General features: G+C 37.3%; 1 protein-coding gene across 2 annotated transcripts in view; it reads right to left on the reverse strand.

The window, feature by feature from the left end:
* PDZRN4 (PDZ domain containing ring finger 4) overlaps positions 1-26658 on the reverse strand; it is a 375783-nt gene that overhangs the window by 137319 nt on the left and 211806 nt on the right. Inside the window, exon 1 of one of the 2 annotated variants that reach the window (XM_065886739.1) lies at positions 7963-8031. The exons of the other annotated variant lie outside the window; for it this stretch is intronic. Within the exon in view, the coding sequence (XP_065742811.1) occupies positions 7963-8031 (69 nt within the window). Of the gene's footprint in view, positions 1-7962; positions 8032-26658 lie in introns of those variants that run through there. 2 annotated transcript variants of the gene reach the window in all.

Raw genomic sequence — 26658 nt, forward strand, 5'->3', positions numbered from 1 at the left:
GAAGACCCTTAGATTATCCTTACCCATATAGAACTGCCCTTTCTCTGTAATGTCTGCTATGTTAGGGTTGTACATTTCCACATTTATATTCTAATTGCTTTGTGATTAAACACTTTGAAGACTGGCTTCTTAGCTTATGCTTCTTTTGCAACCTCTGTGTACCCAACAAAGCGGGTACAGAGTAATTATTTGTGGTTATTCAAAGTTCCCCAAACTTTCCTTTACATCAAAAAACATTAATATCTGAATTCTACCTTAATTCAATTATAGGAAAATATTACTATCACTGATTACAATAGTGGTCTTTAATCTATGGGTTTATTATTTTTTAAACCATACTTAGTAATTCTCTTTGTTCATATACTCTTGAAAAGAATTTTTTAACTTTTTATTATTTAAGTAAAGGTACCTGAGACAGACCCTTAAGAGCCTTAGAAGTAAAAGGTTAGCTCAGAAAAAATCTAATTTCCACTGAGATGAGAGCAAGTTTCTAAAAATTTTCTATAGTATTTCTAAAAAGCTACATAAAGCAGCAGTGAGGGGATATTCTTCACTAGGACCCAAACTACCATTAAGCAAGATTTATAGCTTGTTACAAAATGGCACAAATTAGCAATTAGATGTTATATGTTGGAACACAGAATATGGGGCTGTTACCTTTTAAGCTTTTTGTTGAAAGAAACAAAGAACACTTCATAATAAACTTTAAAGCTGTTACTCCACATTGGGAGTGAAAGAATTAAGAGAGAAGGAATGAATACAGCTGGAAGGGAGATGGAGATGGACGGAGCAGGTTATATGGATGACTTTGGAAATGTTGCATTAAGATATGAAAATCACAGTTGTATTTGAATTACCTAGAATTCTAAATCTGAAGACAACATTACCACCCAGTGGTACCTAAATCCTTATTAGTCACAAGAAGAAGACATTTATTAAGAATAATACCTAAAATTCTTATGGTGTATGCCACAGAAAGGGTTATGAGAGAAAACAGTGATTGTCTCTGGGCAACCTGGGTTATGAGAGAAAACAGTGATTGTCTCTGGGCAACCTACTCAACTTTATTTCACAAATTATAAACTTTTCAAGGGCAGAATCCTTCATAGAACTACAGTCTAGGGCCTCTACTTGAGTACCTAGTGATTTAATTTTTGTATCTTTCTTAACCATTTAATAGGATTGATTGAATACCTAGTAAATGACCTGTAAAAATTCAATATATGAAAATATACCCACATAAAATGAATTTATTGAACAGTGATTGGCTGTTGTGTAAAGATTTTTCACTATCAGTTAATCTTCATAAATAGTTCCTCTTGTAAAGTTCTGAAATCACAATTTGCTAAAGATAAGCAGCCCATTTGCTACTATCTAACAGGATTGGAAGTGAATAAATATGTGCATATGTTATGTAATGATGTAAATAAAATAATGTATTTTAGAACTATTTTCAACAAATATTGAAATTAAAGAATTTTCTAATCAGATTATCCCACTTAACTAGCAAATTCAGGTGAGTTGAAGAGTCAAAGATCTCAGCGTATCTATTAGCTAAGTTTTCAGCAACATGTCTCCTTTGTGTGTAACATGGAACCAGTGAAAATGTTTTCCTCCAGTATTTCCTCTAAATAGAAAGATATGCACCTAGAGGTAGCTGATCTTCTCCTGGGTCTAGAACAATTCAATAAGTAGTGAAAATTTGAAGAAATTAAAGGTATACATTTTTAAAAAATGTGATATTCTGATCCTTATAGTAGAGAAAGGCACTTCATTTATTAAACCTACCTAAATCATTAAGATATTTATTTTTATTCATATCAAAAATGCTCTAACAGGGCTTCCCTGGTGGCGCAGTGGTTGGGAGTCCGCCTGCCGATGCAGGGGACGTGGGTTTGTGCCCCGGTCCGGGAAGATCCCACATGCCGTGGAGCGGCTGGGCCTGTGAGCCACGGACGCTGGGCCTGCGTATCCGGAGCCTGTGCTCCACAACGGGAGAGGCCACAACAGTGAGAGGACCCTGTACCACAAAAAAAAAAAAAAAACACAAAAAAACAAAAAAACTGCTCTAACATTTAAGGTTTTCTTCAAAAGGCTTGGATAAAGTAAAGTCTAACTAAATGTACATGTTTTATTTTTTAATCACTATATTATCACCACCCTATGCACATCATAGTTCAAATGTGAAATCAATTTATCTTACTTTTCAAAGCAGAAGTAAAGATAACTTTCATTTTTAACATTCACAATTTTAAAAAGCAATTTTGCATTCTAAAAAAATCCGGGCTAAAAAAATTCATACTCCAATGTTAGTAGTAACTCCATTTTTTATAATCTGCCTTATCCCAGAGAAACTTCTTGAAAATGCAGTCGACCTCATCTTTGAATCCACCACTTTCTAGATTTTGTCCACATTTCTCTATTTAGATGCTCTGTAATTGTCACCACTGACCTCGCTCCAGGTTAGGTTCTCCAGGAAGCCAATTCTGTGACAGAATTTAGTGGTAAAGAGCTGAGAAGCATTCCCTCTGTGGAAGGGAGGAAAAAGAAGCAGTACTGGGCAGAAGGAGAACTGAACTATGATGCAGGCCCAACAACAGTTGCAGGGAGCTCTGGAGCTCGAGCTGCCTTTCAGAGGGTCCCAATTCAGGCCGAGATGCCCAGGCCCATGTAGACTTGCATCCATCTGCCATTGGAGAGATTGAGCCTCCTGGGAGGGGAATAACCTTGGGTGAGGGGCTCTCTGCAGATAAGACAGTCCCTGAGGGGCTGACAGTGCTCTCAGCAGCTGGGGCAATAACTCCTTCCTGAAGAGGCGCCGGGGCAGCATACCACAAATTTTCATATCCAAAGACACTGCAGTTCTTATCCTGTCTGACCACATTGGCCACTCCTTTTTAAACACCTTCTCTGCTTGGCTTCTCCCACTATTCTTCTCTTCCTTCTCACTCTATAACAGTTTCACTTTTTCTCCTTTTCTTTCTTCTCCTTTTTGTGTTTCTTAATATTGTGTCCTTGGTTCACAACTCTCCTCACTGTTCAGTTTTTCTCCTCACTTTTTACATCCTTCTGGGTGATCTCATCCACCAAACACATATATGCCAGGTCTTCATTTTGAATATTCACTGTCTGCCAGCATTGCTCAGATAGCCCATGATGAACTCAGTGGCCTTCTCTCCTCTTTCCAGAACTCACTTCCCTTCTCTTATTTCTCCTCTGTAAATTTCACTATACCTCCCTGGTCTCACAAGCCAGAAGCCTAATGAATTTACCTCCTCAGGGTCTCAATTCTGTCCTCGCTTTTACATGATTTCTATCACTAACTAACTCTGCAACAGCCTCCAAATTAGCCTCCCTTGTTGTTTTGCTGTGGTACCTACCCCATCCCCAACCCAAGCCCAATGTCCCCAGACACACACCACAGCCAAGTCTACACTCTTAACTCCTAACAGAGTGATTTCTCCCTCTTTAAAAACAAACAAACCAACAAACAGACACAATCCTGGGACATGGGATACTCTCCAAAGCCTGGTGTTGCCCACCACCTCTCAGGCCATGTTCTAGAGCCTGCCTGCTACTTGAGGTTTTAGTAACACTTGTCGCTTGTAGTTTCCCTACTCCAGGTCCATTCACACCTAGCACCTGTTCGCCACCCCCATGGACTTCTCTACCCTTCTATCTCTTTGATTCTCTCTCCCTTCTCATCCCCCCTAATGCCTGCCCCCCGCATCGAGTCCCTTTGCGCTCTTCCTGAAGTCTGTCAACATCTCTGTTAATTCAACATTTTCACTTATCATATTATATGAAAATTCTCAGCTTATGTGTCTTTCTTCTACTGCCATAGTGTGCTTCTCAAAAGCAAGGACTGTCACATCTGTCTTTGCATCCCCCATGGAAAAAATGAGGACTTGGCACATATTGGACAATCGAAGCTTACTGAAAGTAGTTTATTGAACTGAACAGCATGGCTAGAGTTTAAGGCAGCTGCTAATTGGTTGACAAAAGCAAGACATTATTGTGATGTGTCCTCATTTTTTCCTCTGATTATAAAGGATAGATAACCTCATTCAAGAAAGTTAAAATGAATGGAGAATTTATTATAGAAACGTACTGGAACTGGGGAAATGAGGCCTCTCTGAAGACCTGCTATTTATTATTTACGCTTCTCTTTCTCATGACCCATGTGCTCATAGAGACACTTTCTCAAGTGTCTCTGATTCTCAATATATTTTATCCTCGTAGATCTGGTGGACACAGACCTTCAAGCTTCCCAATCTACTTAAAGTCTTCTCCCTCTCTCGATCTCTCTCTTTCTCCCTCTGCATTCTAATCCCCTTAGTAATGGCCTGTTTCCCAATAAATATTTCTGAGACTGAAAAAAATCTAATTGCACCCTCAACTTCATGTACTAAGTGACTGCTCTTGGTTTAATCAGCTGTTAGGTATGGGGCAGAGAGGCAGGCAGAGTGATATGGTCTTTCACTAGAAGCTATGGATGTGGCAGAGGCTATGGTCTTTCAAGGAACCATGGTGAGACTCAGTGAGTGTCTGCTGGCAGGGTGGGGGTTAAAGGACAGTCAAGCACCTGACCTGCCTTCAAGGAGTGCACAATTCAGTCACACACACTTGACGGTAATACCAGACAGATGAATGTAAAAAACAAGAAACTCAAAAAGCGCAAGCAAAATGTTATGAGAGTTCCAAGGTGGGAGCAGTTCCAAGGTAGCTGCTGTCAATACTGTAACTGTTGTCACTGTCCATGAAGGTTCCATTTCAGTTTTGATACTAATTCATGGGTGCAGGCTGTGGGGAGACCTTCCAGTTGTGCCAAACCAGTCAATATCTGCCCCCATTTGGAACATGTTGTTAAACACCAATGAACACCCCATTGATAAATTTCCATTATGTAATCAATCAAAAAGTTACATTCGATTTATGTATGAAAAATCAAACTTAGAAGTCAACAGATTTAGATATTACCATACAATCTCCCTCATAAATAAATCTGTTTTTAAGTCCGAAGTGCCTAACAAGCTACTGCAGCTCTCTTGGTCCAGCTGGTTATTTAATCAGATTAGTACAAAACAGGCAATTTAGTTCGTGTCAATAGAAGGGCCTTGTTCAAATTACCCATTTATTAATTCTTAAGAGGTTAATAAATAACCTACTTTGAATAAAATAAATCACTGCAGATAACAGTTGTGTTCCTGGCACATAAAAGAGTTAATAGATGCATGAAAATTGCTTGGTATGAAGGTTACTGGATCTACACAAACCCTAGATTTTTGCAACTGTGTTCATACTGGAGCCGGATTGGCCCAACTCCAGCTGAAAATAATTTTCTTGAAGCAACATTCTTTTTCTTCTGCCAACTGAAAGCCTTAACTCCTCTGTAGGAACAAAAAATATCAACCAAATTTAAACTTGACCTCATTTCACACCTAGGTACATTATTCTGATTGTTTCACTGGACTCCTCAGTGAGCACATACGCTTTTGTTACAAATCTGAAACTGTATTCTACTTGGCCCATGTTATCAGGGAACAAAATCTAGAAATATAGAAAGAAAATTTTAAAAAGTTCAGTGTCATAATGATTCTGTTATAGAGAAATAATCTTTTTGCTCTTGATCATGTAGGTAGCATTCACTGCTAGTCTTAAATTTTCACATCACCTGATAAACTTTAATTTGCCTTAGCTTGTAAGAAATAATAACAAAAGAAACAAAAAGGCAGGTGACCTGAGAATTACGTCTATAAGTAAATACATATGATTTGGATCATCAGGTGTTGATGTTTGTGTGAGCTAATTTGCTTTAATATTACCAGCTAGAAATACGCAGGCTTCCAATCCCAAGTCACTTTTGTATATAGTATCCTCTCTTCTGGGGGCAGCTATGTGCCCCTCGTGAACACCTGGTTAAGAACATGCTCACTTTCATGTGTGCTCTGAGCTGCTGCTCCTCCAAATAAAAATAGAAACTAGTCTGCAACACCACACGGGGCTCCAGTGTATGATATGAGCCTATCACTGGTTTCCTTTGCTATCTTATCTATTCCATTAACTCAATAAAATAGATCGCAAAGTTAAGGACAAACTGTAGGAGGGCTCCCCTTGGAAAACACACGCAAGACCTTTAAGCTGGGGTTTTAACTTATCGAATAAAAGCCAGTTAAATGGAAGCTAATACTTCATTTTCACCCCCTTTATTAAAGATCGTAAGTACCACAACTCAGGAGTAGAGAAAATAAAGTAAATAGATGAAGGAGTACAGGTGGAAGCAATAAATAGTATGGCTAATCTATTTTCTCAAGATTTAGGAAGCACTTAAAGGCAAAACTACAGACAAGCACTTTAAAATTCTACAACAAAGGCTCCTTAACAAACACAGTGGTCCTTTCTGGATGCAGAAATATGGCTTGATTTCTTAGCAGAAGATAAACAGCTTAACCGAGGCATAATCAGGGAAGATGCCACCTACTACTTCCTCCATATTATACTTTTATGTCAATTTAGTAATTCAGAGAAAAATTAGATTTATTAATCCACTCCCCTGCTCCTCCACCACCCAAAGAAAAACAATAGTATAACTCAAACTCTTATAAACCAAACTAAAGGGAAGTGTTCCACCTAGAGACTGTTTTCATGAGTCCAAGCAGATGAGAGCTTATCTAGGAATGAAGATGATTTTAACCTAGGCTCGCAAGTTTATAGTAAAAAGAGAAGCAAAAGGTATTGCCCCTGGTGTAATTAACAATGTTAATCTTCCTTTTCCTCTCTATGGTGATAAAGGAGTCATTTTTATATTTAATTAATGCAGAGGATCATTTTGGAAAGTGGCTAATGAGCCTCTGATCACATTACCATGAAAATGTGCATTAACATTGCAACTAAGGAGGCTGTTTCATGTGTAGCAAATCCACTTTGTAATTAGCCCACTGTGAAATGAATCACGTCAGGGGGAAATCTGAGGGAACCAGTAGGCAGTGGGCACTTGGCGACTGCTGTGCCCACAGACCACCAACATCCCAAACATTGTCTTTCATCAGCAATATCATCTAAAAACAAAAGTAGTGTGTCACATCTGGGACAAACCGGAAGAAGGGAGGAATAAACTTTATTTTGCCAAACAAGAAATTTGGACTTCATACACCCCCCAGGGAAACCTGCCTAAATAAAATGGTGAATTAATAGAATTCTATGAAAACTCTGAAGGCTGGGAATATCATTTTCTTATTTTTATTCTGAAAAGCCCTCAGATATACATTAAAGGGACATCCAAATTTACACACATTTTTCCTTTTCATTACAATACAAATATTGTAATAAGCTCTTGAAATTAATTTCTAGTGCTAAACAAAGAAATTATAAAAAGGATCCAAGAACAAATGATAAGAAAATTCCTTTATCTACTTTTTTAATCCAAGCCGAGACATAGCATGTATTTTTTCTCATAAAATACAAATATACCAGGTCTTCCTCTTAAAACCAAAGCACAAATTCCTAATTAGTCAAATAATTCCTCTGACTAACAAGATTTGGCAAGAAACTTTTCCTGTCTATTCCAAATAACTGAGCTCACAGACCTATTAAATCCCAATATTTATGCAGACAATGATACATTTGATTTTCAAATGTCAACACTATTCCAAAATGAAAGAGGGTCTTCAAAATATTACAGACATGGATCTCAGTGTTACTCCTTTTACTTAACTGACATCTTGGCAGTAGATACAAAAAAACGTTAAAAAGAATCCCACAGGAAGTCATCTGAAGGGGGAGTGGCAAGGAAGCTGAAAACTGCCACCCCAAACCAAAATAAAAAGCCCCCAGCCAGCAAGTCTGCCCTTCATTCTGAAATCTACAGAAAGAAAAAATTAAGCTAGCCACAGTTCATTTACCATTTTTCAGACAAACACAAAGCCTGGCTATTTAGTTGCTGGTAACAGACCCTGCACTCACCTGGGAAACTTCATACAGCAGTTTGTAGTGTTCCTCTCTTTTCTGAAAAGTGCACAAATTGCAGCCCATTCTAACAAGCAGAGAGAGAGAGCAAATCTTCTAATTTCCCCAGAACTGAAAGGCAAGTGAACTGAAAGGGAATCACCCTCCAGACTTGACTACTGTTTTTCATCAGTCACTTCAGTCCAGAAACACAGACAGACCGCTGTTTGCTGGAAGCACAAGCCAGGGTGCTGTGTGGCAGCATGCTCTTCTTCGCTTTCCCTAAGTATCTTGCACTCACGGATACACACACAGAGTTTCCAGTCAGTTCATGGCAACACTCCCCTTGTCTCTGCATCAGTGCACATGACTACACAGATTCCAGCTCATGAATATTAATAGTACCTCATTGATTATTTATGACAGAACATGTTAGCAGGGAGGGGTGTCATAGCTGCTGCTGGTGACAGATGAATATTCACTAATTAAGAAGCAAATGTAGTGTGGTTAAACAAAATTCACTTGTGTCAATACCATCTCTGTTTATTAAGGATAGAGAGGTTGAGCATAGGGCATTTCAAAGAAGAACATACACTTAATTTCTCCATTAATGTAAGCTTTTAATATGGGAGTAAGAAATTCAGAAACAGAAATTTATACTTAGTTCACATCTCCATGTTTTGTCACAATTAGAAGAAATATTTTCAGTATTATTAAGTCTAGGGGAAGATGGATAGGAGCAATTATTTAAATTTATAAAATAAGCACAGAGGCAAAGGAAAATTTGGGGAGTGATGTGGGAAAGGAACAGAAGATGGGGGATGTCATTCAGAGTTTTAATCCTGATCCTACAAAAATAACTGAATAGTTTATAGGTAAAGACCATTACTTACTAGGGAGGAAATAAGGCATATTTTCTTAATCTAAATAAAGAACATTTAAGCAAGTATCAGTAGATATACTTGTACAGATAATAAATATTTTAATTAGATAATGGGGCATATCAATTGAATGTAGATTTGCAGCCTTGTAATACATGCAGGTCTATATTTAAAAATTAGATAAACACAATGCCTTTTCTGAGAAAAAATTTCAAATGCATATAGTATTTATGCTAATTTTATTAAAGTCATATATAATATTTCAGAAAGCTGACACTGGTAATATTTAAATTCTAATGTAATGCACATTGACTCCATTTATGATTCTATACTTAGAGTTCATAATATACAAAGGTGAACACAGACTTAAAAACTAAACTTAAATGTTTAGATAATAGAAGTAATGAATTTAATTTCACACTCTCGCAATATATATATTGTATTGCAAGCTGGCATTTTTTGTCCCTTAAAGATATGCTGCAAACAGGTAAAGCAGATAATAAAAGAAAATTCCTTTTGTTCCTGTACTGACTTATCCACAACCTCTGCTAATTAAGAAGTATGTCCTTGTACCAGCACATCTTTAAACTGGACAGGATAGCAGGTGGGTTCCAAAGCAAAAATAATTACTTGGAAACTGATGACTCTGCTTAGGAATTACATTGGATCCTGAAGATTTTTAATTGCTCAACACTTATGGATAGCTACTTTTGGGGGTCCAATTTCCTAAAAGTGCTTTGTCAAATGTTTAGAACCGATAACAGGAAATGATTCTAATGAGTACTAATTGTTAACAAATTGGCTTTGCAACTAGCAACACCTCAACACCAGCAAGGAGCCAGGAGATAAGCAATCATCTGCTGCTTATCAGTCATTTCCCTTGGGATGTAATAATCTGATTTTCTGGGCCTAATTTCACCTAACAGCCTGGATGAAAGCCAAGCTAAGAGAACTAGATGAAAGCGGCATCATAATTGAGGACCTGATGTGAACAAAGTTTACCAGGACTTCCTGCAAATTAGAAACCACTTGTAGTAAATATTAATTATTTTGATTCCTTTATGAAAAGGATATTTCAAGGAAGTATTTGAGGGGAACTTTGTGAAAGTCAGTTGTGGCCACAAACAGATGCAACCTCCTTAGGTGCAGTTGTAAAATATATATGTTTGATGCTTTTTAAAGTTTTAATTTTCTTTGAGTCTTTACACCACTTCCCATGAAGTGTTCTTATGCTAGAGATCACATCCTCAAAGCAAGCATTGACTGTTTTTTGAAGGATTCTATATTGCTGAGCTGTGATAGAATTAATGACTCTCAGATGTTTAAATTCTGTGCTTTAAAAAGTCAGATCAAGGAATTAGAATGCAGTAAGGCAAGGATGGTTCACTCATCTATCAATGAAAGTGTTTGCTTCCCTCACTGATAAAAGTCTTTATGCAACAGGTTTTGAAAGCTAAGTAGGAAACGATTATTGAAGCTATGGTTGCTTATTGGGGCATTCTTATAATATTTTGTAGTTGGTTTGTAAAGAAAAATTAAATAATCACAGCTTTAAAATATTTTCTTAGTCATAAAAATGTAAAGAACGAACAGTGAAGTAAGAAATTTCAAATTAAAGCTATTCTTTCAGCAATAGCTTTTTGGCTGTTTTCTTTACTCATTACTATTTCTGCTATTCTCTAATTTCTATCTCGGGAAGCAAAGGCAGCTTCTCCAATCATTTATCAAATGCTGCCCTTGGCCCATGCACCTTGGAAAGATTCCATCTTTTGCTCCTAATGAGTTCATCCTGGAGAATTGAAAGGTGGTTTGAAAAAAAGAACTATAATTCCAAATTTCTCTAAATTTCAATAGAGAATGAGGGTTAGATTTTTCCAATGACTAAACTGTGAAATCTTGTATTAGAATATAAAGTTTGAAGCAAATAGAGACAAATGAGTAAACCTGAACAATGTTTTAACAATGCAAATAGATTAGATATTATCTGTCTTGGACAGTAACAATATGGAAGAGTACGGGTTAAAAATAAACAGAGAATAGATGTTTATCTTTCCAAATATCCTTAGGAACAAATTCATCAAAGTGTAAAAACATATGTTGGGTTGGGTATATATTTCAAGATATAGTTGTTTATTGTAATTGCTTTTAATTTATGTTAGTTTACTCCCCTCAAACTCAGTGGCATTCAAAATAGGAGATGTTCATCAAGATCTGGAGTGCTATATAAGAGGGCTCAGTGAGAAGTAAATGAAAGAAAGGAATCCAGCATTTACCTTGCTTTTCCTATATAAACAGTACTACTAGACTAACCAAATAGTAGATGAGAGGAAGTTTCTCTTTATAGAATTATGCCAGCTAACAAACCAAAAACAGGAATGATAGAGCATGCCCATGCCAGCATCCCTTAATTATTTAATGGACCTAGTAGCGAGAATTAATGGCTGCTGACATGACACACTCACACATACACACACACAGGAGATAACTGGACATTGTGTACCACCTGACAGAAGAAAATGACACCTTTCCAAAAACGAGTCTTTCCCAAAGTTGAGCAAATTACATGGAATGTGGAGGACCAAGGAGCATGTTAAATTATGCCATGGAGATGCAGTCAGCCAAATTCAGACTGTGGGCAACTCAACATCGATAGATACACATTCCAGTTTCTGAGAGAGAAGGAGAGAGTGAGAGAGAGGAAGAGAGAGGGAAGAGGGGAAGGGAGCTAGAGAGAGGGAGATATGATGGCTAGGAAGTCTACAGATTGAAAGAGACTTTAATGACATTTTATAAACAGACATTACTAAGCTATATGTTTGGGTACGCAAATCATTTGGGTGATAAAATGATAAATAAACCTAAGAAAATGATTACCAAAAAAGTCAAGAGGATGGTTACTCCTTAGGGGTAGAGAGGGGGCTGTGTTTAGGAGGGGACACCAGAAAGTTTCAGCGTGGGTAACAAAGTTCTAACTCCTGATCTGGGTAGTGGTTTTACTAGGTGGTCATGTGATAATTCATTTAATTGAGCTTTGTTTTATGTGTTTTCTATATTTTTTCCTACATTTATAAGAAAAGATTTTAAAAACTAATTAACAAAGAGGGTGTACCTGTGTTCCATCCCTGGTGGTCAATACAGTACACAGTTGCAAGCCCTACCAGAGAGAGATGGACAGTCCAAATGTGCCTATTTTGAGCCACCGATCCCCTTGAGTCTGTGACAGCTGCCATCAGTTGCATATGATTCTTTCTCTATTGCCTTTGCAATGACTGGGGCTGTTTCTCCTATGTGGGTGTGGACGTTCGGTAAGTAACTCCACTCTCTGACCCTCTCTCTATCCTTGCCACGTGTGTGGATCTTCTAACTAGGCTATGACTACCTAATTTCCACCCTAGTCTCAAACTTGCATTCATTTTAGGGATATATCTGGGCACTTTTGAGTAGCCACTTAGCTGCCTAACATTTTCTAAAATTAATATCTTATATTCAATCACAAAGAACTGAGGCTCAGAGAGACAGGGTCTTGCTCAAGGTTAAACTGAGTAAAGAGATCTGAACTCAGTTCTCCAATTACAAATTCTGTGGTTGAATTCGATAGCTAGTTTGCTGAGCTATCTCCCTTGTACAGGAAGCTAGAGCTACATCAATATGCCTTTACATGATCCTGATGACAGGAAATGAAGGCTAGCCGTTCAAAGTGCTGAAATGAAGTGAGAGAGAGAGAGAGAGAGAGAATGAACAAACCTTTAAAAAGATATATATAGCCTGAAATAATGAAAGTGATTTGTAGTTAAAAATGTAAACTTTATCAAACTACTGAAAAATTTTTAATATGTCACAGCTAAATCACTTCAGTTGGCTAAAACCCCTCCACAGCCTTCATTGCATGTGGTCCCCAAGTACGCAGTAGAAAGTAGAAGAAAGGACAACTCATCCCGGTTTGCCTGGGATTTCCCTGGCTTTTAGCTCAAAGTTCCCTATCCTGGAAGGCCTACAGTCTCGGCAAACTGGTCCCTGGAATGCACACCTCTTTTTTTAGGCTCCAGCAAAGCCAAACGGCTGTATAAGAGTCCCCATCTCTTCCTACTGTTGTCCCAGATTTTACTTCATCCTGCTTATTCTTCAGAAACACAAATCAAGCTATTGTGGTTCAGTTTAATTTTTTTTTTTTTTCTTTTTTGTGGTACGCGGGCCTCTCACTGTTGTGGCCTCGCCCGTTGCGGAGCACCGGCTGCGGACGCACAAGCTCAGCGGCCATGGCTCATGGGCCCAGCCGCTCCGTGGCATGTGGGATCTTCCCGGACCGGGGCACGAACCTGCGTCCCCTGCATCGGCAGGTGGACTCTCAACCACTGCACCACCAGGGAAGCCCCTTGTGGTTGAGTTTAAATGCTCTCTCCTTTCTGGACTCTTGGAGTTGAAGTAGTGATCTCTTCAACTTGTGAATTCTCAGTGCATTTTATCTGTATCCATCTCAAGACACATAACACTTCTACTTTACATCATTTTTACATACATGCCTTACCCCTCTTATTGGACTATGAGACATGTGAGGACAGCAGTAACATAAGTCCTGGGCAACCTGAGATGAGTTGGTCAATTGATCTTTGACTTTCTCAAAATACTAGCCTGGTGTCTTTCACACTGCAGGTCTGCAATAGAGGCATAGTGAATGAATGACTGTTATTGGGATATGAGAACAGACCTGATTCTGGCAAAGTGACATATATTTGTGTTTCTACTCTATACCTAATTTCCAGGTGACATTTTTCCCCCTTTAGGGCTGGTTCAAGAACATTAAGTCAAAGTACTGAAGAATCATAAGCATTAAGATAGATTTAATCTGGTTCAATTCTATATACATAAATTCGAGAATCCATGAAACAGAATTTTTTGTACCAGGTACACAAATAAGTAAAGTATGATCACATGAGTTTTATCAGTTATTTCATATATATATATATATATATATATATATATATATATATATATATATATATATATACTATGTCTACATTTCAAGTTATACTTTGTTCCACATATTAGTCACATATTCATTTATTTATTCCCCAAATATTTATTGGGCACTTATGTCTGGTGGTATAATAATGCAAGGTGTTTGAAATTATACATCATCTCATTTGATGTTTACAATTTCTCTGAAGTAAACATGTCAGATATTATCCCTTATTTATTAATGAAGAAATTATTAGGTATTGAAATTCCCAGTGCCAGGAGACCTAGAGCCTTTGTCTTTTGGCTCTAAACCAGTGTTTTCTCCAGAATACTATGAATATCAACTAATATCATGAATTTACAAAAATGCTTCTGTTGATAGTACAGACGTGACATCCATTTGCTTAGTTACAGCTCCAAGGACCAGTGTGTAATGGAGCATCCTTTTCACACTGAAATCACTAGGTGACCATCTTCATTTTGTATCTACAATTATTGCTTGCAGAACTAAGAGGGCTTTACCAACTTATGGACTCCTAAGAATGTCAAGTTATTAGACTAGACTCCAATGGAAAGAAGGGTGTGGATTGCAAGGAATAGGACTAGGGTTCCATTTGAGCTTTGTTACTATTACCTGTGTCACTTTGTGCAACTTACATACTCTGAAATAATACTTACCTTGCAGGCTGATTGTGAAGATGGAATGAGATAAAATACATGAGAAGGGATTCATTAACCGTGAAGTATTTGGTCCATACTGGGGCAATGGTTCGGCATGGGTTCTAGAATCAGTCTGCCCTGGGTCAAGTCCCAGCTCCCCTAATTTCTATCTATGTGATGTTGGGCAAGTTGTTATTTTTTAACTTTCTCTGTTTCTTTGTTTCTCATCTCTAAAGCAAGGATAATAATAGCATCTACCAAACAACTACTGCAAGGGTTAAAGTTACTGTGATGATAATGTGTCATGTATACCTGGCGCATAGGATGTACCCCCATCCCTACTGGCTACTAGTAATCATATAAGTAGTGTGGTAATGATAATAATCTCTGTTTCCAATTTCCAGGTTATCTATTTCTAATTTTTCTATCATAATAAATCTCTATTACATTATTTCAAATTTACTTCATGGAAACATCATAGCCATTCCACCTTGTTTGCTATTGTACACTTGCATGTTGGTCATTCAACAACTTCTGAAAGGCTGTTTCCCAGCCCCTTGTATAATAGAAATAGTGGCACATTTTGTAAATGCATAAAAATTTTTTCTGTGTAAAGAATGTAATGTAATACATTCAGAGTAATAACCCTGATGTTATATTTACTTCTTTTAATGCATAATGTGTAAATAATGTGAACGTAAGTGTACAAGAAACTGATGATCACATCTGAAGAAAGATTCATACAACTGTGAAATAGATAGTTCTTTGAGAAATTTAATGACTACTAATCTAGCCCAGTGTAATATTGGCTTTCTTGATTTGATCATCTATAGGCCAATTGGCTATGTACATTCCAGGGTATCATGTTTTGGTAATGTCACACTGTTTAGCAACGTCATGGATAGTAAGTAGGGTTTCCCAGCACACTACCATCACCGTTTTTAGTTCTACAAAAGTGACCTAGTAAATGCTCAGCAAATCCTTTCATTTACCAGAATTTTTTGAACACCATGATGGGTAGAGAATGGTGATAATTCTTACACATTTTTGAAAATAAGAGCTAATACTTATTTAGCATTTTTTACATACCAGTCATCATTCTGACACTACGTGTTATTCATTTGGTTTAATCCTCATGTCAACCCTCATAGGTGAGTACTATTAATATCTCCTCTTGACAAGGGTAGAAAATGGGTCACATTAGTAGTAAATGGGGGAGCTAGGAGTCAAACCCAAACAGTCTGGGTCCACTACTTAATCAGTATTTTATACTGATTGTCACTCAGAAATAATCATCATTATGACAAATTCCTAGATGGTTAGAACAAGGCATTCTGGTGATGCTTGTAGCACACTGAGATGGAAGAATTTCCCCAAGGACCAGAAGTGTAGTCTAAAATTAACTCCCAGGTTCCAAGTTGTATCCTCAAGCATGGCTGCATAAAACAGATTGAATAAATCTAAGCAATTTCATAACCTTACTCCACTCCACTGGTGATGGAGGATTGCTACACTGAATATGTACCAACAACCTTAGAATATCTTTCCTTCAGTAATAAATATTAATAAATATTAAATGCACTAATAGTAGGGCAGTCATATTTCTATATTAAGAAATTAACAACAGTTGCTTAAGTAAATTTGGAGGTTTTGAGAAAAGTGAAGGTATACAGATTTGCTGATGACTCCCAAATTTGAATCTCCAGGTTTAATTTCTCTCTTAAGCTTCAGAACCCCTTATTCATTGACTAATACATTAACATATGGGTTATCCATAGCACATTAAATTCAATTTATCAAAACTTAAGCCATAATCCTCTCCCTCCAAAACTGCTGCTTTACAAGTGCTCTGCATCAAAGAATGGCCTGACCATCCCCAGGGGCTCAAGTCTGAGGTCTGAGCATCTGCCTTGGCTTTTCTCTCTCCCTACACCTAATGACCAAGCACTGTCAACTTTAACTGCTACATCTCTCTTCCTTCCTTCCCAGACCACTCTCCCAGGTTCAGGCTACTACCTTTTCTCAGCTGGGTCCTTCATTCACTCAAGAGCATTTGGAGTTTAGAATCATATAAAGAATGACCTGATGGGTTTTTGCTTCTCTCTGCCTGCAAACACACATTTATAAGCCCTTCATTTTTAGTTATTTTTTTTAAAAAATGAAGTATAGTTGATTTACAATGCTGTGTTAGTTTCAGGTGTACAGCAAAGTGATTCAGTTATACATACAGACATATTTTTTTCAGATTCTTTTCCCTTATAGGTTATTACAAAACACTGAATATAGTTCACCGTGCTATATAGTAGGTCCTCGTTGGTTATCTCCTTTATATATAGTAGTGTGTAGATGTTGATCCCAAACTCCTAATTTATCTCTCCTCCCCTCTTTCCCCTTTGGTAACCATAAGTTTGTTTGCTATGTCTGTGGGTCTGTTTCTGTTTTGTATATAAGTTCATTTGTATCATTTTTTTACATTCCACATATAAGCAATATCATATATTTGTCTTTCTCTGTCTGGCTTACTTCTCTCAGTATGTTAATCTCTAGGTCCATCCATGTTGCTGCAAACGGCGTTATTTTATTCATTTTTATGGCTGAGTAATGAACATTGGGGTGCATGTCTCTTTTCGAATTATGGTTTTCTTTGGATATATGCCCAGGAGTGGGATTACAGGATCATATGGTAACTCCATTTTTAGTTTTTTAAGGAACCTCCATACTGTTCTCCATAGTGACTGTACCAATTTACATTCCCACCAACAGTGCAAGAGGGTTCCCTTTGCTCCACACCCTCTCCAGCATTTATTATTTGTAGATTTCTTGGTGATGGCCAGTCTGACTGGTGTGAGGTGATACCTCATTGTAGTTTTGATTTGCATTTCTCTGATAATTAGTGTTGTTGAGTACATTTTCATGTACTTTTTGGCCATCTGTATGTCTTCTTTGGAGAAATGTCTATTAAGCTCTACTGCCCATTTTTTGATTCTTTTTTTGATATTGAGCTACCCCCAGTTCCCTGGACCCTAACCTACCTATCTCTCTCTCCCCCTCTCTTCTCCCCCCCTCCAACATGCACATACATACACAAAAGAAAGTGTAAAACAGAATATTGCTGCTCTAGGGGTGGAGAGTACAGTTCTGTCAACATCACTCTTTAGGTCTTCTTGGTATCTCTCTTTTTTGACTTTAACAGAGTATAGACTCTACTTTTCTATCTAGTACTGTGATATATACTCTCTCATCCTTCGAATCTGCTCACCTATTCAGTCATTATAATAATATTCAAGGTATATAAAGTTTACTTCTGGATCTCATGGAGTAAACTTTATAGTGAGAGGAAGCAGTAAATAAATAAATAGATAATCATTACATAAAATATCCAGGCAAGTAAAGGGGTTATCACAGAGTGATGTGATGGTGAGTAATTGGGTCATCCTTCTTGGCTACTCTAGAGTCTGAAATATCTCTTTTATTCCCTGCCTGCTGACATACATGCATATATATAATCAAGTAAATGTAAATTAAGAAAAGTAAGGCAGGTAAGGGAATATCAAGTAAAGAGAGAGGTTCTTTTAATAGGGTTTTCAGGGTGTGAAGTTTTCTCCACCTTCAGGACCCTAGGAAATCAATTATCTATTGTAGTCCTGGTATTTTCAGACCTACTTCATCCCATTGCCATTTTTTTCTATCATGAAAACGTCCTTAATATGGCTGTTTAAAACATTAGCATTACAAATCCATATGTTAATACCACATCAATTTCTGTCAAACTGATAATATAGAATGTCTGATTGTATAACAATTCTGGCTCAGAACACCTATCATCAGAATGAGTACTTGAGTTCTTTTAAGAGTTTGAACTTATCTAGAAATGTCTTTCAACCTCACTCTAAAAAACTTCCTGGTACAAACTTGACCGAGTTACATACCCTTTAGATGCCTCGATGCCCTCAATATGAAATAGGGATATTCACAGTGCCTACCACAAAGGGATTGTGTGAACATGTGTTTTACCTGCAGCCTGCTTCATGTAGCTGCTCAATAAATATTGGCTAACATTATTAGAGCTTACAATATCGTCTTGCTGAAGTGTCAATTCTGTTATTGTGAAGACATCCAAAAAAGAGGCAGCTATATTTTTGTTTTGTCTACCATTTTTGCCTATGACTGGAAGGATATTTTGAAACATCAATTTTCACTGGGGAAAAGTTGGATTCCTCTAAGATTAAACAATGGCTGATATCATAGTGTCTGGCAGTCAGGAAGGAGCAGAAAAGAACTACCTGGTTATGGGAGGTAGGACCTGGGCCAAGACATGGACCCTCTGAGTTCCACGAATATTTGCTGAGCGCTTCCTCTTTGCCATGCCCTGTGCAGGCCTCTAGAATGTGCTATACTTAAGTAGGCTCATTTGTGAGACTTTCTCAAGTGACACATGCACAAGCTCTAGTCCCAGGGCTTCGAGTCAGCAAATCTGGGATGAGACCTAGAAATACACATTTTCAAACAATCCACAGAAAATTCAGATATGTGCATCCCTTTCCCTCCTCAAAACCTGGAAGTAAGGTGTTAAACCAGACACTCTCTTGAATGCCTCCATCAGGAGAATTTCTATTATGATTACTCATGTGATTATGAAGATCTTTGGGTCTTTGTTACTAATTTTAAAAAGTAGCTAACATTTCCAAAGCACCTACTATGACAAATGTGCTCTGTCTCACAAAAATTTTATGAGATATATATGGTATTTTTTAACATAGAAACCTCAGGCTCAGAATATTATGTGACTTGATGAAAGTCACACAGCTGATAAGTGGCAAAGCTGAGATTTAAATCCAGATGGGCTTTACTCTAAGACTGTGTCTTTTCCAATAAGATATTTCACTTCCCTTAGGAAGGCAATAGAGCCCACTTCATATAGCACAGTGTCTTTGATGAATGTGCCGTGAACAAAGAGCTATGGGAGGTAGGCTTGAAGCAGTCATTGTCTCTTTTTGCAGTTCACCAGACATGTCCTAACTATGGGCTATGCCTATGAGCAATTCTTACCAGACCTGTGGCAAGGCTGGGTTTTAGCTTCTGGGGATCAGGTATGTGGTTAAACATGAAGAACTCACCACCCGCTAGAGGGACAGTGAGTGACCCAAATTAGAGATATTGGAGCCAGGCAAAGGGAATTAAGTGACTGCTTATTGGATTCTATGTTAATGAGATGATTTTCCATCATGCACCATAATTGATTAAGTAAAAGTATGAATCCATATACTCTTCTGAAAGATATGAGTCTTCTTTGATTTTCAGTATCTCTAGATACCAAGTTCAACTTGTCTGGAGCTTAGTTGCTCCATATTTGAAATCTCTTTCAAAGAGTGATGACAAAACACTTAAGATTATTGAGGTTATAAAGCTAATGGGGAGAAAAACCATATGATCATTTCAATAGATGCAGAGAAAGCTTTCGACAAAATTCAACACCCATTTATGATAAAAACCCTCCAGAAAGTAGGCATAGAGGGAACTTTCCTCAACATAATAAAGGCCATATATGACAAGCCCACAGCAAACATCATCCTCAATGGTGAAAAACTGAAAGCATTTCCACTAAGATCAGGAACGAGACAAGGTTGCCCACTCTCACCACTCTTATTCAACATAGTTTTGGAAGTTTTAGCCACAGCAATCAGAGAAGAAAAGGAAATAAAAGGAATCCAAATCGGAAAAGAAGAAGTAAAGCTGTCACTGTTTGCAGATGACATGATACTATACATAGAGAATCCTAAAGATGCTACCAGAAAACTACTAGAGCTAATCAATGAATTTGGTAAAGTAGCAGGATACAAAATTAATGCACAGAAATCTCTGGCATTCCTATATACTAATGATGAAAAATCTGAAAGTGAAATCAAGAAAACACTCCCATTTACCATTGCAACAAAAAGAATAAAATATCTAGGAATAAACCTACCTAAGGAGACGAAAGACCTGTATGCAGAAAATTATAAGACACTGATGAAAGAAATTAAAGATGATACAAATAGATGGAGAGATATACCATGTTCTTGGATGGGAAGAATCAACATTGTGAAAATGACTCTACTACCCAAAGCAATCTACAGATTCAATGCAATACCTATCAAACTACCACTGGCATTTTTCACAGAACTAGAACAAAAAATTTCACAATTTGTGTGGAAACACAAAAGACCCCGAATAGCCAAAGCAATCTTGAGAACGAAAAAAGGAGCTGGAGGAATCAGGCTCCCTGACTTCAGACTATACTACAAAGCTACAGTAATCAAGACAGTATGGTACTGACACAAAAACAGAAAGATAGATCAGTGGAACAGGATAGAAAGCCCAGAGATAAACCCATGCACATATGGACACCTTATCTTTGATAAAGGAGGCAGGAATGTACAGTGGAGAAAGGACAGCCTCTTCAATAAATGGTGCTGGGAAAACTGGACAGGTACATGTAAAAGTATGAGATTAGATCACTCCCTAACACCATACACAAAAATAAGCTCAAAATGGATTAAAGACCTAAATGTAAGGCCAGAAACTATCAAACTCTTAGAGGAAAACATAGGCAGAACACTCTATGACATAAATCACAGCAAGATCCTTTCTGACCCACCTCCTAGATTAATGGAAATAAAAACAAAAATAAACAAATGGGACCTAATGAAACTTCAAAGCTTTTGCACAGCAAAGGAAACCATAATCAAGACCAAAAGACAACCCTCAGAATGGGAGAAAACATTTGCAAATGAAGCAACTGACAAAGGATTAATCTCCAAAATTTACAAGCAGCTCATGCAGCTCAATAACAAAAAAACAAACAACTCAATCCAAAAATGGGCAGAAGACCTAAACAGACATTTCTCCAAAGAAGATATACAGAATGCCAACAAACACATGAAAGAATGCTCAACATCATTAATCATTAGAGAAATGCAAATCAAAACTACAATGAGATATCATCTCACACCAGTCAGAATGGCCATCATCAAAAAATCTAGAAACAATAAATGCTGGAGAGGGTGCGGAGAAAAGGGGACACTCTTGCACTGCTGGTGGGAATGTGAAATGGTTCAGCCACTATGGAGAACAGTATGGAGGTTCCTTAAAAAACTACAAATAGAATTACCATATGACCCAGCAATCCCACTACTGGGCATATACCCTGAGAAAACCAAAATTCAAAAAGAGTCATGTACCAAAATGTTCATTGCAGCTCTATTTACAATAGCCCGGAGATGGAAAGAACCTAAGCGCCCATCATCGGACGAATGGATAAAGAAGATGTGGCACATATACACAGTGGAATATTACTCAGCCTTAAAAAGAAATGAAATTGAGTTATTTGTAATGAGATGGATAGACCTAGAGTCTGTCATACAGAGTGAAGTAAGTCAGAAAGAAAAAGACTAATACCGTATGCTAACACATATATATGGAATTTAAGGAAAAAAATGTCATGAAGAACCTAGGGATAAGACAGGAATAGAGGCGCAGACCTACTGGAGAACGGACTTGAGGATATGGGGAGGGGGAAGGGTGAGTTTTGACAGGGCGAGAGAGAGTCATGGACATATACACACTAACAAACGTAGTAAGGTAGATAGCTAGGGGGAAGCAGCCGCAAGGCACAGGGATATTAGCTTGGGGCTTTGGGACAACCTGGAGGGGTGGGATGGGGAGAGTGGGAGGGAGGGAGACGCAAGAGGGAAGACACATGGGAGCATATGTATATGTATAGCTGATTCACTTTGTTATAAAGCAGAAACTAACACACTATTGTAAAGCAATTATACCCCAATAAAGATGTTAAAAAAAAAAAAAAAAAGCTAATGGTATCAGAGGATAATGAAGGGTATACCTTGGAAATTGTGGTTTCAGGTTGGAATTCTTAAAATTGTTTTTGTTTTTAATCCAGCTATGTGTAAGCCTCCTTCTTAGCTAGCCTGAAGGGACCATGTGTATCCACCACACGCCTGCAAGCAAAATTCACCAGTGTAGTGGAGTCACATGGTGAATATAGCCTAGATCCCAGACTCACTACTTGGAGAAAGACATTCAGATGATCTTACAGACCTGCATCCAACTCTGTATGAAGGAGAGATGCATCTTTACTTCATTAAACCACTAAAGATTTGAAAACTGTTTGTTACCTTAAAATAGCTTAGTATGACTAAGACACAGAGACAGCACGTCTGAGTTCATGTATTTAAATAAATACAGTTAGCATGAAAAAGGTCAACTCATCATGAGTCAATAACAAGTCATGATGGCTTCTGCGGACCTCTTAAGCAATTTTGTGTAAAGCAATACAGCAACATTACCTAGCCCAATTGAATGAATATTCAGAAATATCAGTATAAAAATTGTCAGGTTTCTCAATAAGCCATCCAGATTTTCATCAGCTCATTTGCTTAACCATAAAGATAAACTATATTTTTTTTGGAAGGAAGGGAGAATAAATCCAACATAAGGACAGTCTTATATAAGCAGACTAAATATATGCACAGTGTGATCATACAGAACTAATTACCCTTTGGAGAAAAACCTTGCCCATTTTAGAAATACTGATGTTCAGAGTGGCTTTGCATCTTAATTGCATTAAGACAGCAACTTTGTATTACCAAACAAACATAGCATAAGTAAGTTAAGCTCATTTCTAATCAAATGATGAATTATTTTCGAATAAAGGAGAGTAGGACCTGAAGGAAACCAGACACAGGATGGAATGGTTTTAGTATGGAATAGGAATTTCCAGAGCATGATGAACTTCTCAACGGAGAGTAATGAAACAACATGGGCTTCAAAACCAAAAAAATCATGGGTTTAAGGCTCAGCCCTACAATTTGAGCTGCAGTAGCCTGCTTGACTTTCTGAGTCTCAGTTTCCCTTTGGGAAGCAGAGTTAACAGCTTTTGCCTTGTGGCATTGTTGATAGTATTACATGAAAAACTTGTTCCTCATATAAGACCATCTTTTCCTATCACAACTCCTAAGGGTCTTCCTGCTTTCTGAATGATTTGGATGAGTTACAATTGCTAACTTGTTCAATATCTTAACAGGTAAGGATGTTAAAATATCGACTTTTTAACTGCTGAGGGTGGAGAGGGTCTAATGGCAAGGTAAAGTAAAATCTTATGATTTGGGGAAAGACTCAATGTTATGAAACTAATATTAGAAGTTAGGCAACATTTTCATGGCAGTACGTCTCTTAAGAATATACAATGTTATGTGCAAAACATCAGAGGTAACGGACTACACAAATTCAGTAAAATTTTGGGAAAATTTTTGTAGTAGAATGAAGCTTAAAGATTTATCTAACTTAACTCACTGCCAAGCAGTGCAAAAAACAAAACAAAACAAAAAAACAAAACCCAGAGTTGAGACTATGTTGCTAATTTTTAGTGAACAAAGAGGAGTTGTTGAGCAATGAAATGAGGAATAGTTCAGGAAAACCAGAATAAGCATACATAAAAAGAGGGAAGCTACTGGAGGATAGGAGCTTAGATAATCATGACTTGAATAAATGTCATACTGACAAATGAAATTCCCATTACGCGTGTACTATGTGTGCACACATGCACAGAGATGGAGAATGAGATGTATATGCATATTTTGTGTGTATGCATATATTCATAAAATTTTGGACACTAGTAATGATTTCTAATGGAGTTTATTATTGGAAATTTATTACAATAATGATACCCAATAAAAGTTCATTGAAATGTCAGACAATCTGCTAGGTATCTGTGAGACATAGCTCCTTTGAGAGTTTATTTCATAATTTTTGCCATGTAATGGCAGATACCCAATATTCTCTTCTAATGTTAATTAGTAAAATGAAAATTAGTTACATTTGTGTTGATTCTTCTTTCTTGGTTTAATGATAAACCTATTTAACTATTTTCATAGGTGTAGCACATAAAATGGTGTATAATTCAGTAAGAATAAAACTACAAATAAAAGCAAATTGATAACTCTGTCAGGCTCAAGAAATACCAAGGTAATGAGCCAAGAGATTCTAATTAAAAACCATCAGTTAAATTCATTTATTCATTCAACAAGTATTTATTGACACACATGGGTCCTCTGTTAACCTTAAATAATTAAATAAATAAATCATTAAAACCGAATTCTCAGTAGAGATATAGTATACTAAACACTGTGGGATATTAGCTGGTTGAGTGACCTATTTTATATATATTATTTACTTATAAATATATGATGCATGTATATGTATTTCATTGTTGGTAATTTTTGAGTATTTCTCAGAAAAACATAAGGTAGGATATATTTAGTGAGGAGAGAGGGAGGAGTTGTAGAAAAATTGTCAGTGGAAGGAACAGTGAAAAGATGAATATTTAAGAAGGCATGGGAACATTAAAGGAATGACATATAATTTAGTCTGCAGGGTAAAGTTTGGAATCTCCTCAGGAGAGATGAACTTGACTATTGGGTGAAAAATCTTGAGGGTCTCTGTTTGTTCTTTCTGCAGTGGATGATGAAGAGCTACTGAAGATTTTGTGTAAGGAGTGCCAACAAATAGGTCATTATTTCAATCTCTCAAGAGTCTTAAACTGGAAGAAACAAAGAGGAATCTAATAACAGTATTAATAATAAAAAAATAAACCTTTTACAATAGTATGTAAATGGTCATGAAAAATGGGAATGGAAAGAAGGGATATACTGAGTAAATGAGAGAAATGCTACAGACATAGGTTCCAAGCTGTTTTGCCAAGTGATTGGCAAGGGATAGGAAGGAATCAACAAGGAGTACATTTGTAAGATTAGGTGTTTGATTTCAAGGCTATGTCATTAATAGAGATAAGGAGGTCAGGAGGAAGAGTTACTGTGGAAACAGATTGGAGTTGGGTATGATGATATTGAGGTACTTCTTAGAATAAGATGTCCTCTATGGAGTTGAAATTTTGATTAGAGAAGACAAAGATAATGATACTGATACAGATGTGAAGGTCACCAATATGTATCTGCAGGTAGTGAGTTGGAAAAATATCAAAGAAAAAGATATAGGAAAAAAAAGGGTCCAGAACTGAACCTCTAAAGAAATCAGAAGAGGATGGGACAGAGAAGAAAGTCAAGAGTCAAGGGAGTCGAGAATCCACAGAAATACAGTTTCAAAAATGAGGGGCTCATTTATAGGGTCAAGTATGGCTGAGGATTCCAGGTAGGGGTGCAGTGCGGGGAGTGGTGGATTGGAATGCATCAGTCATCCTTGAGAGGCTGATTAGAAGAAGGAAGTGAGATCTGCACAGAGTTGAATGAGGGATGGGGCAAGTGATGCAGTGTTGATAGTGGATGAAGACTATTCTTTCAAGAAGTTTGTAATGGAAAGAAGAGGAAGCTAAAATGTTATTGTAGGAGACGGTAGGATCAAGAAAGGATTTGTTTGTTTGCTTGTTTTAAAATAGGGATGAATGGAAGAAAGAAGAGATTGAAGATGCTAAAGAGAGATGGAACGCAAAAGTAGAGGAAGTCAGAGTAAATAGGATGAGAGCCTGGTAAGAGCAATAGGTATTGATTGGAGGAAGATTTTTTTTTCCTCAGGCAGAAGACAGAGATGAGTAAAGATTAGATAATTTAGAAGTGTGAGAAGGGAAAAGAGTTGAACAAGCTCACAGCAGACGCCTTTGCATTCGGTGATGTAGGAAGTGAGGTTACAGTTTTCTTGAGCTTAACATAAAAAAATAGTAAGCTTAACTTACAAAATCAGGAGGTACTCAACAAATAGCAATAATTTAACATACTTCAATGCTGAAGAAAACTAAGTTTCCACAGGAACATGGAAACTGCCCTCTTAGAAGTGACAACTTGCTTTGCTTTTGTCATGATAAAACTTACATCAAGCATATGCAGAACAACTGAGGTTCCAAGCAATGATCGAAAATTCTGATGGATGTAGAGAAACACCAGATATTACCAAGAAGGAGTCCTAATATGCTGGATGCATCTGACGGCTGGCTAGTTTGATTTAAAATTACAATTTGAACAGATATAAACTCTTATTTCTTGACAGTCATTAACCGTAAGTCATAAAAATGACATTAATTCTGTAGTAGTCAGCAAAATGCTTTGTAAGGATCTCACGTTAATGCACCCCGCTCCTATAAAACCCCCATGGCAGCAAAGGTTTACTCTGTAATACTAGTTGAGTTTTCAGAAGCTTAAAATCCCTGCCA

The sequence above is a fragment of the Phocoena phocoena genome, chromosome 11 (genome assembly GCF_963924675.1).
Source record: "Phocoena phocoena chromosome 11, mPhoPho1.1, whole genome shotgun sequence".
Taxonomy (NCBI): domain Eukaryota; kingdom Metazoa; phylum Chordata; class Mammalia; order Artiodactyla; family Phocoenidae; genus Phocoena; species Phocoena phocoena.